This window comes from Stomoxys calcitrans, chromosome 2, assembly GCF_963082655.1.
Source record: "Stomoxys calcitrans chromosome 2, idStoCalc2.1, whole genome shotgun sequence".
In the NCBI taxonomy this organism is placed as follows: domain Eukaryota; kingdom Metazoa; phylum Arthropoda; class Insecta; order Diptera; family Muscidae; genus Stomoxys; species Stomoxys calcitrans.
The window spans coordinates 59,204,605-59,223,918 of NC_081553.1; the positions used below are offsets into that span (position 1 = coordinate 59,204,605).

At 35.7% G+C, this 19,314-nt stretch overlaps 1 protein-coding gene across 1 annotated transcript in view; it reads right to left on the reverse strand.

The window, feature by feature from the left end:
• Positions 1–19,314, reverse strand: part of LOC106086952 (phosphopantothenate--cysteine ligase) — a 120,899-nt gene that overhangs the window by 34,790 nt on the left and 66,795 nt on the right. Inside the window, exon 3 of the mRNA XM_059361867.1 lies at positions 17,811–18,254. Within this exon, the coding sequence (XP_059217850.1) occupies positions 17,811–18,254 (444 nt within the window). The remainder of the gene's footprint in view (positions 1–17,810; positions 18,255–19,314) is intronic.

Consider the following 19,314-nt stretch of genomic DNA (forward strand, 5'->3'; position numbering starts at 1 on the left):
ACAAACAAAACAATTTGATTTTTATATAAAAGAAGAAGATTTTAGTCTTCCACTCTCTAAAGTGGAATAGCGATTAGTGGCCATGATAATGATAATTTAGATTTTGTCAAAATTTATTCTCAAATACACATTTTTCCATTCTTATTCAAAATTTGTTCCTTTTATTGTTTTTCATTTAAAATTCCATTGGCAACCCTGGCTCACAAACTCTCCATTCGTGGCAGGATGTGTAGGAAAAGGCAGCTACGGCTACTTCAAAACACAGATGTTGTATTCTCAAATCCATGTTTTACTTATGTTAGAGGTTGAATATTCTTTGTCCCCAAAAAAGGTGTGGATTTGACCTTAGGGGGTTAACAACATTTTTGGTAAGAATTTTTCAACGCAATAAAAAAAAAAGCCCAAAAAATTGTTCAACAAATTCACTTTTATCATTTCCAAATTGAATTGTCTCTTCTTCTGTGTTGCTAGCTAGCACTTTGGATTGTGGCCAGTGTGACTATAAAGGGGTGACGCAAGTTCAGTTGAAACCTTCTTCACAAATCATTGTGGCAAGATTATAAAAATGTTAAATTGAATTCAGTTCACATTTTGAAAACCTAAGACAATGGATTACTTGAGGGTGTTGAGAAGACGGAGATGTTTGGTTTTATGATATTTCACACGCAAAAACTAAATTACAAAGATCAAGGGACCAATAATGTTTAAATGGGATTTAAAGGAGTTAGGCCTGGTAAAAAAGGGAAAGGTCTAAATTGAGTGAATACATTGGGATTGTGTGATAAATGGTGTTTTTTTTTTTTTGTTTTTCTTATAGGATAAATAAAAGTTGGGAGAAGAGATTAAAGACTTTAAACACAATAAAGGCCTTAAGGTCGGAGGCAAACAAAATATTTAAAAGCTTGTTAAACATTATGAAGGTTGTGAGAATAATTTGAATTTAAAAAGAAGAATTTGGTGAAACAAAGAGCTGCATTATTTTTCATTAGATGCAGTCGACTTGTTTCCTTCTTGCATACGGTTAAATTTAAAGGTTTATTAAAGACAGTTAATTTAAAACAATACAATGAAATTAGAAACTATTTTTCATTAGATACCGGCCCTTAGGATTCTTTTATAACTCTATTTGGTTCAATTTATAGTTTCAGGCAGTTTTTTTAATACAGTACATTATCATTGGGCTAATACATGAATTGGACTGAATTCATTTATAAGAGATCTCAAGGTTGGTCTTTACTATACAGTACAAGTTTAACAGTACATGTTAGACAGTACATATTAGACAGTACATGTTATACAGTATCTATGTGAAAACTTAAAATACAAGAAAATATTGAACAAATTTTCTATGAAATAAATTTTTGAAAAAATTTTCTATGAAATAAAATTTTTAAAAAATTGTCTATGAAATAAAATTTTGAAAAAATTTTCTATGACATAAAAAAAGTGCACACGAAGCAACAGGGAGAGGCATTGCCGTTGCCTTAGCGTTCGAAGCCATTAATACAACTTCCAACAGATACACAAAATCATGTGTAGTACGGAAGAAAGTGTAATTTACCACAGACAGAATGTCTGCCATTGCACAAAAATAAATGCATTGGAAAAAGTACAGCTTATAAGCAGGGTTGTCGAGTTTGGTTAATGTGGTAATTGTATCATATATGCGTTTTTGCAATTAATTCGATTCAAATACAACGTACCAATGCACGACCCTTGAAGCCATCACACCTAATATGGTTGAAAAGTCTTCTAACCAAAGACGAAACGCGTCCCATAGTGGTTGGTGTGTGTTGCTATCTTCGGCTTTCCTTTTCCATTTGCATCTCCGATCATTGAGCTCGTCTCGAAAGAGAAATGAACAAAAAATTAAATAAAAATTTTCAAAAAAATTTTTGTGAAACGAAGTTTTGAAAAAATTTTCTGTACAATAAAATTTTTACAATTTTTTTACGAAAAAGAGGTCCCACTGTTGCTCTTTAATATGACATTTAAGGACATTGAACAGCGCATGATATACAGTACAAGTTTTACAGTACATGTTAGACAGTACAAGTTTTACAGTACATGTTATACAGTATCTATATGAAAACTTAAAATACAAGAGAATTTTGGAAAAAAAATTTCTATGAAATAAATTTTTGAAAAAATTTTATATGAAATAAATTTTTGAAAAAAAATTCTATGAAATAAAATTTTGAAAAAATTTTCTATGAAATAAATTTTTGAAAAAATTTTCTATGAAATAAATTTTTGAAAAAATTTTCTATGAAATAAATTTTTGAAAAAATGTTCTATGAAATAAAATTTTGAAAAAAATTTCTGTGAAATAAAATTTGAAAAAATTTTCTGTACAATAAAATTTTTACAATTTTTTTTACGAAAAAGAGGTCTCACGGTTGCTCTGTAATATGAAGTATGCAGAAAATTTAAGGACGTTGTTCAGCGCATGATATACAGTACACGTTTTACAGTACATGTTAGACAGTACCTATATGAAAACTTAAAATACAAGAGATTTTTGAAAAAAATTTCTATGAAATAAATTTTTGAAAAATTTTTCTATGAAATAAATTTTTGAAAAATTTTTTAAAAAATTTTCTATGAAATTAATTTTTGAAATAATTTTCTACGAAATAAATTTTTGAAAAATGTTCTATGAAATAAATTTTTGAAAAAAATTTCTGTGAAATAAAATTTGAAAAAATTTTCTGTACAATAAAATTTAAAAATTTTTTTTTTTTTTTTTATAAAATTTTCTGTGAAATGAAATTTAAAAAAATTATGTATGAAACAAAATTTTGAAAAAATTTCCATAAAATAAAATTTTGACAAAAAATTTTCCAGAAATAAAAATTTAAAATACTTCTTGTTTCTTATTTTATATAAAATGTTAAAATTGTATATCCTTAAAAAAAATTGCAAAAAAATTGAAAAATATCCCGAAAAGTACAGTACTTGGTACACAGTACACTTAAATGTTTTTACAGTACTTTTATAAACACTGTTAATATTTTTTTTACATTTGCTCTAATTAAATATTTCCATAGTTAGTGTTTCCTGTGCATATAACAATAATAGTTTATACAGTACCAATACTACAATATTTTATGTAGATTACATTTCATGCAGATTTTTAATTCTATAAAGATTTTTCTCATTGTATTTGTTTTCAAATGTAGAAATTGTGCATCAAACAATTTTTAAACTATTTCTTATAAAATATACTTTATACAGTATGTAAGGTACTGTATGTGACATATACCATACGGTTTATGGGTTATTTCAGATTAGCATTGGTTACTTAGTTAGTGTTTTTTATACATATAACAAATATCCTTTATACAGTATAATTTATACAGTACATAATATGCAGTGGGTGTGCTTGCAATGCAAAAATGCAAATTTGCCCATGAACATTCCATTAAGGAACAGGAGCAAACTTTTAATATATCAATAAGTGCTGTCCGATCCAATTTTAAGCTCAATGATGGGGGACCTCCTTTTTATAGCCGAGTCCGAACGGCGTGCCGCAGAGCGACACCTTTTTGGGGAGAAGTTTTTATACATGGCAAAGTACCTAACAAATGTCGCCAGCATTAGGAGGGGATAACCCACCGCTGAAAAAAATTTCTGATGTCCCTGCCAGGATTCGAACCCAGGCGTTTAGCGTCATAGGCGGACATGCTAACCCCTGCGCCATTTATACTTGCAATGCATATGCATTCGTACGATTTTGTCTTCTTTTCGTTTATCTAATATGTTATTTGAGAACTTTTTATTTTATACAGTACATTTATGCACAACTCCAGCAAAATACAATTTCAAATATCGTTATTTTCTTAACTGAATTGAGTACAAATTTAATTTTCTTTAGATTTTTAATTGAAATTTTAAAGAATTGAATACTTCCTTGAGTATTTTCTTGCCTTTGAGCATTTCACCAGAAATGCACTTTTAAAAAGAATGACATTTTAAAACTAAGTGTGGACAATATTAAATGGACGACAAATCTTCCCCCTAGGGGACTTGTGCATTAGGCGAATTGAAAAGTAGCTTACACAAAATGCATCAAAGAACAAACACACACACACCCACTCACTTTTCTGCTGACATTGTAGTAAAAATAGACTAAAAATCCTTACTTTCGCTATTTTTGTAGCAATTCCTAGGAGAAATGAAATCCACAACCACCTACACCCAAAAGGATTTTGTATATAAAAAAAAGCCCCAAGTTGTGAATGAAAGCTACTTTAGTTTCAGTAAAAGATGAAATGGAGAAAAACGCCAACCAAATAAAAGCTAGCAGCTTCATTAGGAAACGGAAAGGAAGAAGTAACACATTGTACAGGATATGAATAAGAAATAAAAAGAGACAAAAAAAAAAAAAACGCACACAACCGACAATGAACCAACTACTCTCAACTAAATGAACGACTCGACGATTGTGTTGTACAGCTGTCGTTGCCGCCTGACTCAGTGCCACAAATTATGCAAATCAAATTATATGCCAACATCATTTGAGGAGAGGGCTTTTTTGTAAGACATTAAGTGACAACGACAATGACAACCATCATCATTGTCTGTCTTCCTTGCCTTCTGCGTCCTAACGTCAAGGCAAGGACAAATGTCAAGCAGAAGAATCTACCGCCGTGTATTGCTCTCCTTTTGCTTGAGTGGCGAGAACTAAATCAAGTAAATTGTAAGAGACAATTTTGTGACACGTTTTATCTCTGCCACAGTAGGCAGCTGCCAGCTGCCCACCAGATCACAGTCATCAACAGCATCAGTAGGCTACAAAGGAGCGGCAGCTTTGATGCCTAAGGCTCTTTTATGGTTGCCATGGTAAAATGTCGACAAACTCCATCAAATTCAAGTACAAGTGGCGGCCCATCACACACAACCCATCGTTTAAAGAACCTTGGGAGCTGATGATGAAGCTGCTGACTCTGAGGCTGGTGTATTATGTGGTGCTAATGTCAATGTCAAGGCGACACACTACATTCATGTTTGTAGAGGCGAATATACTCTTATTCGTCTCTTATTTAATGTTCTTGCAATAACATTTTCAATATAAGCTCTAAATGATTTAAACAGAAAGATCGAGCACGAGACACAACCGTGGTATGACAAAACTCTAGTAGTTGATGCTACATCGAAAATTAAAGCTGGAGGAGACAATGAGTTTCGGCGTCTACATTTAACACCCAAAGATAGAGTTCTTCTGTTCTCGGTAGTCTAACCAGAAAAAGAGTGTTGCAGATAAAAATCCTGACGATCACGGGGTAGTGTCGACGATCACGGATAACAAGTTTGCCATTAGGACTATAAAAACCAGGACGGTATGATCACAAATGGTCATGAGGTGCAAAGAACAGATGAACGTCTTCTCTGAGCATGGAAAAATACGCATCGTTTAGGCGCCAGGACAATTTGGCTATTAGGGCCAGAGGATAATGAGACATAGGGCACATTCATCGAAAAAAAACAGTACAATAAATATTATACAGTAAAATATATATTATACAGTACAATAATAAGTATTAAACAGAAAAATGAGCAATGTACAGTACAATACAGTTTAAATTCACCACAAATTTAAATTTTTTGTTTTTTTTCTGGTACAATACCTATTATACAGTACAATACATATTATACAGTACAATACATATTATGTAGTACAATACATATTATACAGTACAACACATATTATACAGTACAACACATATTATACAGTAAAATACATATTACCCAGTGTAAATTCGCGAAAAATTTCAATTTTCTGGTTTCTTTTCTTTTTTCATAGAAAATTTCAATAAAAATTTTAAAACTGAATTTTCTTGAAAATTGCTTTTCAAAAAAAATCCGTTCTCATATTATACAGTACATTAATTATAATGATGGGTTTCGAATCCTAGCACTAACATCAAAAACTTTTCAACGATGGTTATATCTATAGAATATTTTGTTTTCGAAAAAAAGTTTCTATGAAAATTAGAACACGTCACAAAAAAAAAATTATACAGTACACATTTAAAATATTTAGTCAAAATTTGTATTTTTTTTTCAAAAATTTTATTTTGAAACAAACTTTGATATAAAAATTTTAAAATTATTCACAATCAGTACAATGGATATTATACAGATCAAACTTCACAGAAGATTTTTCCGAGTATCTTGCAAATTTCTGTATAAAAATCTTTAAAAATTTCCTTTTTATAGCAAATTTTGTCAAAAATTTCTTTTTTTATAAAATTTTGAAAAAAAAAAAATTATTTCCATTCGAGACCATATTCAATGATATCTATTCAAAGAAAAGCATATCAAAGAACTTATAAAATTTAGGAAAGTACTTATAAAACACTTTGACTAGCATGGTGAATCGCGATTTCTGATACGCTATGTATCTTCATCAACACATCGAAATTCAAAATTTTATTTTCATAGAAAATTTGGTCAAAATTTTATTTCTATAGAAAGTTTTGTCAAAATTTTTTTTTTTATAGAAAATTTGATCAAATTGTATTTTTATAGAAAATTTGATCAAAATTTTATTTTTATGGAAAACTTTGTAAAAATTTTGTTTTTATGGAAAACTTTGTAAAAATTTTATTTTTATGGAAAATTTTGTCAAAATTTTATATTTATAAAAAATTTTGTCAAAATTTTATAGAAAATTTTGTCAAAATTTTATAGAAAATTTTGTCAAAATTTTATTTTTATGAAAAACTTTGTAAAAATTTTGTTTTTATGGAAAACTTTGTAAATTTTTTTTTTTATGGAAAATTTTGTCAAAATTTTATATTTATAAAAAATTTTGTCAAAATTTTATAGAAAACTTTGTCAAATGTAAAAATTTTATTTTTATACAAAATTTTGTCAAAATTTTATTTTAATGGAAAACTGTCAAAATTTTATTTTTTTAGCAAAGTTTGTCAACAGTTTATTTTTATAACGGTTAGGTTAAGCTGCGTTGCCCACCAAAGGTGGGCTCACTCGGAGGCCAGTTTGGCCCATTTTGGTACCCTAGAGAGAGCAGCGAAGAGAAAGAAGATGCGAGCCCTCGGACTAAAGGTTATACACGAATAAAAGAAAAACAGGAAGAGTGGAGAACCTGAGCGGGGGGTGAAGAAACGCCTGTCCAGCACGGATGGACCTACACCGGAACTTGTGGCACCCCCGGTCGGAACCATCCTGTTCCCTCAACAAACCTCAGGAGACATACCATAGGTACGTTCGCAAGTTCAACCATATCGCAGAAGAAAAAGTTCCCCAGAAACTCTCCTCCTCATCGTCATCGAGGGAAATCCTACAGAAGTCATTGTGTGCCGCCAGGTCAGTACTGATCTCACGATGGCCATATGCATCCAATAAATCATCTTGGGCGTAACCCCCCACTTTCTACCGAGCTACCTCCTGCAGGAGTTAAAAGCGCACAGTGCCTTACGCCTTCTTTCCTCTATGTTCCCCGTCCAAGGACGAGAGTCTGAACTCCGGTATCTTATGTCTACGCGTGAAGAGCACCTGGAGCTGGAAGACGGAGCTGGTGCTCTTCACGTTGGTTGGTTGGTTGGTTGGTCCTCAACCTAATTCTGGTAGCCCATCGCGACAACCTCTTCAGTGACCATTCCATGATCTCGCTGATCGTCGATAGAAACCTGCCCCGGAACGGCAGCACGACGTCGTCCGCATAAGCGATAATTCTCGTGCCGTCCCCACCAAGATCCAACAGGATTTCATTAATCACAAGGTTCCATAGGATCGGTGAGAACATCCCTCCTTGGAGCGTTCCTCTATTCACCCGCCTTGTGACCACACTATTTCCTAGGTTCGCATTAATAAAGCATATTATTGGTCCACTGGGAGATTAAGGGGTGAATCCCCGTGCGGTTCAGTTCAGCAACTATCACCCCTATCTCCACATTATTGAAGGCCCTTTCGATATCCAAGAAGGCCGCCAAAGTGTACTCCTTCTGTCGGAGAGACGTCTCGACCTCCTGTACCACTTCGTGAAGGGCCGTCTGCACCGACCTGCCTTTGAGGCATGCGTGTTGTGCCCCAGAGAATTTTCCCGGCGTCAGTCCCCCTTTCACCTTCAGGGCAATCAGTATTTCCAGTGTTTTCAGCAAAAACCATGACAGACTAATGGCCTATAATCTTTCGTCGTACTGTGGTTTATTCTTCCCGCCTTGGGGATAAAGACCACCTTGACTTCCCTCCATGCCCTCGGTATGAAGGACCAGGCTCGCTCGGAAGATCCGCTCAAGCCAGAGCAGGCTAACTTCAAGGGACTCCTGCAGCAGTGCCGTGATAATTCCTTCAGGTCCGGTCGACTTAAATGCCCGGAAAGTGTGGACCGCCCACGCTATCTTCTCCTCGTCAACGCTCGTCGCTCGGAAGATCCGCTCTAGCCAGAGCAGGCTAACTTCAAGGGACTCCTGCAGCAGTGCCGTGATAATTCTTCAGGTCCGGTCGACTTAAATGCCCGGAAAGTGTGGACCGCCCACGCTATTTTTTCATCGTCAACGATGTCCCTAATGAGAACCTCCATTAAGGCCCTATGTGTCGGTATTGCGATGTCTTGATCGCCGACCTCTTTATGGCCACCTGGGAAATGAGTCTCCATCAAAAGTTTCACCGCCTCCTGCCCACCCTCAGTGTAAGTCCCATTTTGTAGAAAATTTTATCAAAATTTTAGTTTTATAGAACATTTTGTTAAAGACATAAGAGCCTAAGAAATATTTTATAAAATGTTTTATATACAGTACGATACATGTCATACAGTACATATTATACATTATATATTATACAGTATATATTATACAGTACATAGTATACAGTACACATTGTGTAGTGGAAATTCACCGAAAATTTTTAATTTTTTGTGCTGTTTTGGATATTTCATAGAAAATTTTGTCAACATTTAATTAATATTTACTTGTTGAAACTTTTAGAATTAGAATTTTGTCAAAAAAAAAAAATTTAAAAAAAAATTCGTTCAAATGTTGTATATTATACAGTAATTATACAGTACAATACATAATATGTCACGGAGGCCACCGTTGATCAGAGGTTAGCATATACGCTTATAACTATGGAATCTTAAAAATTTACAGTACACAATTTTGTCAAAATTAAGTTTCAAAGAAAATTTTATCAAAATTTGATTTCATAGAAAATTATAAAATATTTTATATGAAAAGTCGTTTGGAGTTACCAATGATGGCAATAATGCCACTTTAACTCCTTTTATAAAAGACTGCTATAACAAGAACCCACATCCTGATAAGTGTTAACCGCCCACCATACCCGACACTAATGAATGAACCTTGCTGGCAGGCTCATGACGAAGATGACGCTGCTACTGCTGTCTAATGCTGGCGCATTATTTTGTGCTAATGTCAATGTCAAGGCATCATACTACAACCATGGCCTTACTCTATCCTCCAACTCTGTGTAACCTTTTTATTTATTTTCTTTTTACAGATATTTTCCTGTGCTTTGTGGTAGTACAGAGAAAAGAAATACAAAAAGATGAAAGAAAGGAAATAAAGAAGCCATATCTAAGTGTTGCTAAAATGAATTGAGCGGATGATAAAATTAAAGCTCAAGGAAGTATTTTGTGCCATCACTAGGCAATATTTGCAACAAAAAAAAAAGAGGAAAAAACAAATTGAAGAAACGCACCATCAAAGCATCCGTAGATACTAACTGGGCTGGTGTAGCAATGAAAAGGAAACCAGAGTTCAATGTCAGTTTGTTGGTAAGATAATATTTATGAGTCCTAATGTCCTAAGGCTACTATCGCTGCCGCTAAGCCCCCATTGAGATACGCATTACAAAGTGTTTTTCTTTCGTTTTCTCAGTTTAGGCCATCATCACATTACCATTTGTCCTTTTTATTATACCATGCATTAAGGCCAAATGACTTAGCGAAAAGTCAAAAAGCCATCATTTAACACAAACACAAATATTTGAAATAATTTAAAAGAAATTAAAAATGGTTTGTCTTGATTTAGCTGCTCAGCTTAGAGGGGATATCAAAAGTATGAAACTGTCATCTCTTGTCAACATTCAAATAAAATAGATAAAAATCTCTGTAATGACTTACATAGAATGCTTAAAAGGTCTGTCAGTGTACAAAATGAAGATCAAAAAGGTTGATTGTTATGAGAAATGTAAGTTAATCTGAAGGTGGAGCAATTGTAGGCAGTCAGGAGAATTAAACATTGGACTGACGGCTTTGTTAAAAACACACTAATGCTATATTGAAATAGCTTATATTTTAGATCCATATTGTCTTGATTGTGTCACATGTCAATTTGGAGGTTTTTGGAGATAGGGAGATCCCAGTTATTTGGGATCAAATTTTGATTTCATATTCGTACTCTACACCCAAATACCTTTCATTTGATACCCATATTGTCCCAGCCGGTCAATATGTCCCTTTTGGGGGGGTTTAGGGTGGGGCGTTCCCCTTGGTAGCCTAACTCAAATATTAAAACTAGATTCGCGTTTTTGCGTTGCTTTAAAAATACAAAAAAAATACATAAATCGGTTCATCCATCTCAGAGATATCGCATGATTTTGTGGGGGGAAGGTCCGCTCCCCCTTCAAATACCAAAGAATAATAGAGCCAATTAAACATTAATGAAGGTCTCCCTAGAGACCTACATTTTTATCGGATTTGGCTGACATTTGTCTTGAACAGTACACCATGGTGAACCCTAAAGAGGCTATATATAAACGGATTCCTTGTTTTAGACTTTTGGGCCCTTGAGGCGAAATTGTTGCAGCTTTATGTGCTGTGCTGGAGTCATTTTGGATAGGCAAATGAACTAGAAGTGTTACACCCAGAAGCAAACTGAGAATGCTGATATACAGTGGGAAAATGTTAGTACAAAAAAGCTTTTTGGGCAAACATTGAATGTTGCTAAAATTGTTCACCATGGCTACCAGCATTATAATTAGTAAAAATTTATTGGTTAAAATCATATCCCAATTGCGTAATTGTCAGTTAACGTAGCTGCTATTGACAGAATGGTATGTAGACCAGAGCTGGCAAAATATCGATTGCACTATCGATATTTCAGCTGAATATCGATACTATCGGCAAAGTTAAATTTTTCACAAAGTTGAACAAAAATAAGCCATCCGACACAGAATGTATCTTTAAAAATACATTGCGCCTATAGAGGTCGCAATTTTCATTCAGTAAGGCTTAAATTTTTTACAATGATTACTCTCATGACTTCCAACCGACTTTATAACATTTGGTTTTATTCGGTGTGCGCATTGGTATTGCTTCTATATGAATCTATCTCATGATTTTTCAATTTTAATTCTCAATTTCGTTTGAAATATAGGTTACAACAATAATATCGATATTATTATTAGAAATATCGAAAATATCGAATGTTGTCATTATCGATACTTTGCCAGCTCTAATGTAGACATATCTTTGCCACTGTATCTTCGGCACTATGTAGACAGGCCGAAGGCTCGTTATAGAACTTATTCCAAAGGTAGCCCAATGGTTCTACAAGAGGGTGATAAGACAAATACTATCTTACGCCCCAGTTGTTTGGTGGGCGGCTATGGGGCAAAAAGTGCAACTTAACAACAGTTTCAGAGAATATATTTTTTTGACACATGCGAGGCGATGAGAACTATGGCACTGAAGAATATTCTGGATATCCGATCCATAAAAAATGTACCCACTAAAGAACAGAACAATGAGTGATGTACAATTCAAGATTAAGCTCAATGATAAGGTACCTCATTTCTGTTGCCGAGTCCGAACGGCTTGCAGCAGGGCGAAGTTTACATGGCTGTTGACCTAAGGTAAATAGCTCACAAGTGTCGGCAGCACTAAGAGCGGATAAATACAGCTGACATTTTTTTCTGTTCTCATCAGGATTTGAACCCAGGCGTTCAGCGTCAAAGACGGACATGTTAACCTCTGAGCTGCGGTGGTCCATTCGGCCTATAGATTAAGTATGAGGCAGTCACTGCGGCTATAATGGAAAGAGGATAGGAGAAGGTCATGCCATAGCGTTATAATCGAGGCGACTACAGGAAAACTGGGGCCGAATTAACGCATATGTAAACGAATAAAATCGTTCGAAATCTCTCTATTGTGATTTATGTATCTCTTTATGGATATACAAATTTATGTACAAATGGTATAACAACTATTAAACACGAGATGAAATTTCATTCGATACGAAAGCGCATTTGATCACGTATGCTGTAAATCGGCTCTTGGATGGTTTCGGATCGTTTGCCTAAGGCGATACTTGACTTTGAATGCGAGGCACTGCTGCCAGCGGCACTTTCTTGGATTGATGGAACTCACATATAACCATCTCGAAACTTATGATACATAGGTGGGTTAAAACTGGAGCACAGAGTGGCCTGAGGTTTACATTGACAACTCAAGGACTGAAAACGGTTTCCGATTACCTGACCAAAATATGATCCTGCATGTAGAGATCCGGGCGATCAAGGAATACATGAGGTGGTATGCTGAAACTAAAGGACCGACAAATTGAATTTCAGCCAAATAGGATGGAAATAGGGCACTCTAGAGGCTTAAGAAGTATAATCGGGATTGATCTATATGGGATCAATCCAGATTCGGGCCGTACTTGGCAGGTCATAGAAAGTCTCTGTGCAAAATTTCAGCAACATCGGATAAGAATTACGACCTCTAGAGGCTCAAGAAGTAAAATCGGGAGATCGGTTTATATGGGAGCTTCAACAGGTTATGGATCGATTCACACCACATTCGGCATGTATATTATAGGTCAGACAACCAGTCAATGTGCAAAATTTCAGCTAAATCGGATAAGAATTATGCCCTCTAAAGGTGCAAGAAATATAATCGGGAGATCGGTTTACATGGGAGCTATATCAGATTTTCGACACCGACTCAGACCATATTTGCCAAGTGTGTTGAAAGTCATAGAAAAACTCACAGTGCAAAATTTTAGCCAAATCGAATAAGAATTACGCCCTCTAGAGGTTGAAGAGGTAAAGTCGAGAAACTAATGGGAGCTACATCAGATTTTGGACCAATCCGGGCCATACTTGGCTCATGTAATGTGTTAAAAATCAAATTCAAAAAAATCGCTGTGTAAAATTTCAGACAAATCGGTTAAGAATTATGCCCTCTAGAGGCTCAAGAATTATAACGGGAAGATCGGTTTATATGGGAGCTACATCGGGGTTTCGACCGATTCGGACCATACATGGCCCTCTAGAGGCTTAAGAATTATAACCGGGAGATCGGTTTTCATGGGAGCTACATCAGGTTATCGACCGATTCGGACCATACTTGACACCTCTGTTATCGACCGATTCGGACCATACTTGGCACATCTGTTGAGAGTCAAAGAAAACGTCATAGTGCGAAATTCCGATCAATTTCGATACGCCCTAAAGAGAAGTATAATTGGGAGATCGGTTTATATGGGAGCTATATCTAAATATGGAACGATAATGCCCATTTACGATCCCAACCGACCTACATTAATAGCAAATATATTTTCAAAATTTCAAACTCCTAGCCCCTTCGAAAGTTTGCGTGCTTTCAAACAGAAATACAGACGGACGGACATGGCTAGACTGTAAATGTTAGGACGATCCAGAATACACTTTATGGGATCTTAGACCAATATTTCGATGTGTTACAAAGAGAATGACAATGTTAGTATACCCGCATCCTATTGTGGAGGGTATATAAAACACTTTACCATTTTCCCGTTATGCCTTTTGGGGTGTACAACGAAGCTCAAAGGTTGGACCCATTAATGGATAAAGTGATACTCTCAGCAATATGCGATCGGCGCAGTCCCCTATAGGGAATCCGGTCAGAATGGCTTTCGGTATCGGTGTAACGAACAACATAGGACTACTCGGACGAACACTCCCCCTTATTTTGAAAAACCCCAGATTTCAGAGATGGGTAGGGCCGTCAAACGAAATTTTGTTTGCACTCTTTTAGTAACCTAAAAATAAAAATTTGGTGTGGGGTGCTTTAGCGGACCTGCCCCACCACAAGGCCCCACCCCCCAATGTATGTATAGATCAATCAGGATAATATGGGACTCAAATGAAAGGTATTGGAGAATAGAAAACGAATCAAATATCGATTTGTGGGACCAAGTGCTTGGGGGGCCATCAAACCCCAAAGTACAAATTGTCCTTGAACATTCCATTAAGGTACAAGGGCGCAGCGGAGAGGGCTCAGCTCAACTAGCCTTATATACAAAAATCAATTTGTTTGTTTGTTGCCTATAGACCTAAAAAAACGGCTGAACACCTGATAACCTTGAAATTTGCACAGGTTGTGTTGGTTGCTCTGGAAAGAAACATATAATTTTTTAATATATATATGAAGGGGAGCGGACCCTCCCCTTTAGCCCAAAAACGTCACCCAAAATCAAAATTTCATTTCATATCTATATTGTCCCCGATCGGGACAATATAGATATGAGATGAAAGGTATTGGAGAGTACATACGAATTTGGTATTAGAATTGGGTCCATGTACCCAGAGAGCTGCCCCAACCCTGAAACTCCGCCAAACAGACATATTAGACGTTCATGTCAATGTGGGATTCAAATGAAAGGTATTCGGGAATAGATTACGAATATGACATAAAAAAATCGGTTCCAAGTAATGGGAACACCTACAAATGGGCATATTAGCCATGATGGAGGCTATAAGAGACTCTAATGAAAGGCATTTGAGAGTAGATTACGAATTTGACATTAAATTATGTGTCCAAGTATCAGATGGCGCTTAACCATAAAATGACCAGTAAGGAAACGCAAAATTCGGGCGGAGCCGACTACATAAGACCCTACACCACCGAGTCTACGGACATACTACTTATAATACATGAAACCTATGTTGAAATCTAGTTAGACTATCTAGCATACCTATTGAAATATTGAATAAAAACTTGGAAGATTTTATTATAGTAGGGCCATATCGGATAAAAGATATATGGGAGCTATATCTATATCGGATATATGGGAGCTATATCTATATCGGATATATGGGAGCTATATCTAAATCAGATTCGATTTTAATGAAATTGCACTCGTATTGGGAAGTCAAATAAAACATCTCATGCAAAATTTTTTAAAGATCAGACCAAAATTGCTCTAAAAAGAAAATTTTAAGTTGGGAATTTCAGGCTACTTACAAAAATCCTTAATTGTTTTCAATACTACTCCCCTAAGTTGGTTCATGTCTGGTATTGTGTCTCCACCTAAGTGCCGGTATCTGTTAGACGCGAAAGCCGGGCAATGACAAAGGAAATGCTCCAACATCTCATCATCTTTCCCGCATGCCCTACACATGCTATCACTTGCCGCACCGATTTTACATAAGTGAGCTCGTAGTTCTATGTGTCCCGTTCTGATTCCAATAACAATACTGACCTCCTTTTTGTTTCCTTTCAGTAATTGCCTCGTCTTCTCACGATCTGGATACCCCCATAGGATTTTCGTCGGACTACCGACCGTTTCGCTGTTCCACAATGTTGCATGCGCATTCATCGCCCACACCCTTAACTCGGACTGCGTCGACCCGATAGGCTTCGGGTTAACCAAGTTTATTGACAGCAGTCCTCTGGCCTTCGTCTGCCGTTTCATTTCTTCTTACTCCGTTATGGCCTGGCACCCAAACGATTCGGATTTTGCCATTCTCAGAGAAGGCGTTAATCTCCTCCTTGCACTGCAAGACTGTTCGTGATCTTACCGATCCAATTGGCTAAATAAGACACAAAAAAGATATTTGGGAGTAGAGCACGAAGTCGAAATCGACATTCGGGACGAAACGTCGCCAACCTAAAATTACCTAAAAACAGGCATTATAGGTCTCAAATAAAAGATATAATCGAGTTTAAGAAGGCGCAGCGGATTAGGCCTAGTTCAGCTTGTATTTAATCATTTTTTTAATTTAAACTAAATTTAAATTTGCTGTAGTTTTATACTCTAAAATCACAGCATCCCTCCATTTTATTTAGTTAATTTCCTGATATATCAAAATTATGCACATATCTCTAATCCTAATGATTTTTCCAACTAATTGGTTAAGTTGACTTTGAAATATTCAAAAACACGAACGAAAAAAAAGGACAGGAATTAAGCCAATTTCAGACTTAATTGAAAATTCTGTGAAAAATAAAGGACCACATTCGATAGGCCACATATACATGTCACACATCATAGCACAACATTCGAGTGGAGCAATATGTGTGTGCTATGCCAGAGAAAGAGAGAAAGAGAGAGAGAGAGTGTATGTGTGAGTGTTATATCCACAAGCACAGTTCGACAACTGTCGACTGATTTTGACTCTTGTTGAGCCTTCGAATTGTGTGTGTGTGTGTGTGTGACACAAATCCAATTGTCATGAAGTCCAATGACAATGATGCTCCTGCCAATTTAATTGAAAGCTTAATAGACAATCTAAGAATCTGTTGTACAAAAAAGGAGGGAAGATCAAACAACCAACCAACCAATGTCCCAAAAACAAAAGATCGTAAAAAAGAAAAAAAAAACATTTTTGTAGGAAAGTAAGGATAAGCAATGCAGTGAGGAGGTAGACAATTCATTCAAAGTTATGTTCCGAAAGCATCAAATGTCAAAGCACATGCAATCAAACTTGGTTTTTCTGTTCTCTACAGATTTTGAAATGACAAAACTTTTCCTTCAATGTCCTCCATGGGAGCAGAGGTCATTTTAAAGCTGAATGGTTGGGCTGGCTGCTGACTATAGTCTCTTGTTTTTGTTTTTGCTGTAGCGTCAACACACATACAATGTAAGTCAATCAGCAGCATGTAGGTCTGGGTTAACAACAAAGGACAGACCATTTGCGACCCGGTCTAGTACAAAAAAAAAAATGGTTTGAAAAAAAAAAAACGAAAAAGACAATGTGTTGTGCTGCACGTGTTTCTGCAATATTAAATTAGAAAAGAAGCAAACAGACAAAAACATAATCGACACACATACACACTCACACAGAAATCATCTTTGAAATCGAAATCCATAAATCAATATTTAACAAAACGCAACAACAATTCAATGGAAAGCCATTGGAATAGAGAGAACAACCATGGTACGACATGTGAATAGAAATATCCAGCGCTTTTGTATTGAGACAAAAGGCAGGCGTCGGTTTGTAGGCATAGACCGAAACCAGGAAGCGGAAAAAAACTAAGCATATGAACACGAAATGTCAATACTGCTGCTATACCAACTTTGTCACAGCAACATTTTAGGATTTATTTTCTTATTTGGAGGGACTTAAACTAAAGAGGAAACCCTATGTCCCCTATAGAAGCTTTTTCATGAAAATTAAACCTACTAAGATCATTAAAATTATGAAAATTATTTTCGATTATTGTATCCATAGAAAAACTAGCAAGACTTAGTAAAAGAACCTTAACTGACACACGATCATCATATGAGACAGAAAGTTTATATTAGCCAATCAGTGCAACACAAAAACTCACGATAAGTATACAGCCCATAAAACCCAAGCTCGATAACTAAATAATTTCCATCCCATATGCAAAATTGCAGATTTTGCCCTTGAACATTCCACTAAAGAACAGGGACTAACTTTGCCTTCTCAAATGTGACCAATTCTAGGCAGACCCATTTTTAAGATATTAAAAAAAGTATTATTTAATATTTTCCCCTACCCCATCACATATGCATTCTTCACTTCCACCTTCTTTGGCCAAAGGCTTTAATTTCTTCGCAATAAGAAAATTAACAAATGAAACTCACCATCATATCCTGCGGTATGTAGAAATCCGATACAGCTGCTGCCAAAAATAGCACAGCCCTATCCTCAAACGCTGCGAGGCATTCACAGGCGGCCCTCAACAGCCACATGTAATCCACGACACTGGTAAAGCTCACATACAATATCATTTGTGACTCGCGGGCCTGTTTGTATTTGGCCAATATGGGCGCAAACACATCCACCGAATCGGGATTAACGGTAATGGAAGTACTCTGTCCGTTATCCGTAATGTCGAGCATATCGAAGAACTGCTGACCAGTAAAGTGGCGGGTGAATGGCTCCAAGGATTTTTGACGATGCATAAATATGACGGCATAATTATGATCTAGGAAATATTCCGCTGAGGAGGAGCCACGTGTGCCGGCACTAAAATTATCCACAAAACGTACAGTGTTGTGCTCCAATGGGACGGTTGTGCCACCTGACTGCAAAGAGAGACGAGAGAATGAAATTTATCGATTAACAAATGAAAATTTCGAATTCCAAGGAATGGTGGAAGGCAGTTAAAGAAATTAGAAATCATAAATTCCAAATAAGTAGCGTGTTATCAGCAGATAATTTCAAAATACACTTTGAAAATTTATTGAACCCATCACACAGTTCGTTAGAAATGAGTTATGCGCCCAACTGGAACACCGATGCTATACTAGATAGAGAAATAAGCATGGATGAGCTCAAATATGTTTTGAAAAACTTAAAGATGAACAAAGCTCCGGGAGAGGATCGTATCCCATATGAGCATATCGTATATGCCTCAGATGATTTCCATAAACAAATATTGAAAAGATATAACACAATCTTTGATACTGGAATAATTGATAATACTTTTATAAGAACGGTAATATTTCCAATTCACAAAAAAGGTGACTTGTACCAACCAACAAATTATCGAGGAATTGCGTTTATGAATTGTTTAGCGAAAATAATGATGGGTATTCTAAATGAACGACTTTGCAAGTGGGTGGAATACCACCAAATTTTAACAGAATACCAGGCTGGATTCAGAAAAGGCTACTCGACTGTAGATAACATATATAATCTGGCATCTATTGTAAGCCTAAAATTAAAAGAAAAGAAGAAGATATATGCATTTTTCGTAGATTTTAAGGCGGCATTTGATAATGTTTTCAGAAAGTCTCTACTATATAAACTTTCACAGATGGGCGTATCAAACAAATTTATAACATTAGTTCAAAGTATATACAACAACACACAATACGCAGTCTGGACGGGAGAAGAATTATCAGATTATTTTGAAACTAATTCAGGAGTTAAGCAGGGATGTCTACTATCACCGATACTTTTCTCACTGTACATTAATGATTTGCATGAATATCTTGAAGGAGGAATTTATATTCAACATCTAAACATAAGACTTCTGTTATACGCGGACGATATAGTAATACTTGCCGATGATATATCAACAATGCAGAGCATGATTTCCAAATTAGAAATGTACTGCAATACCTGGAACCTTAAAGTAAA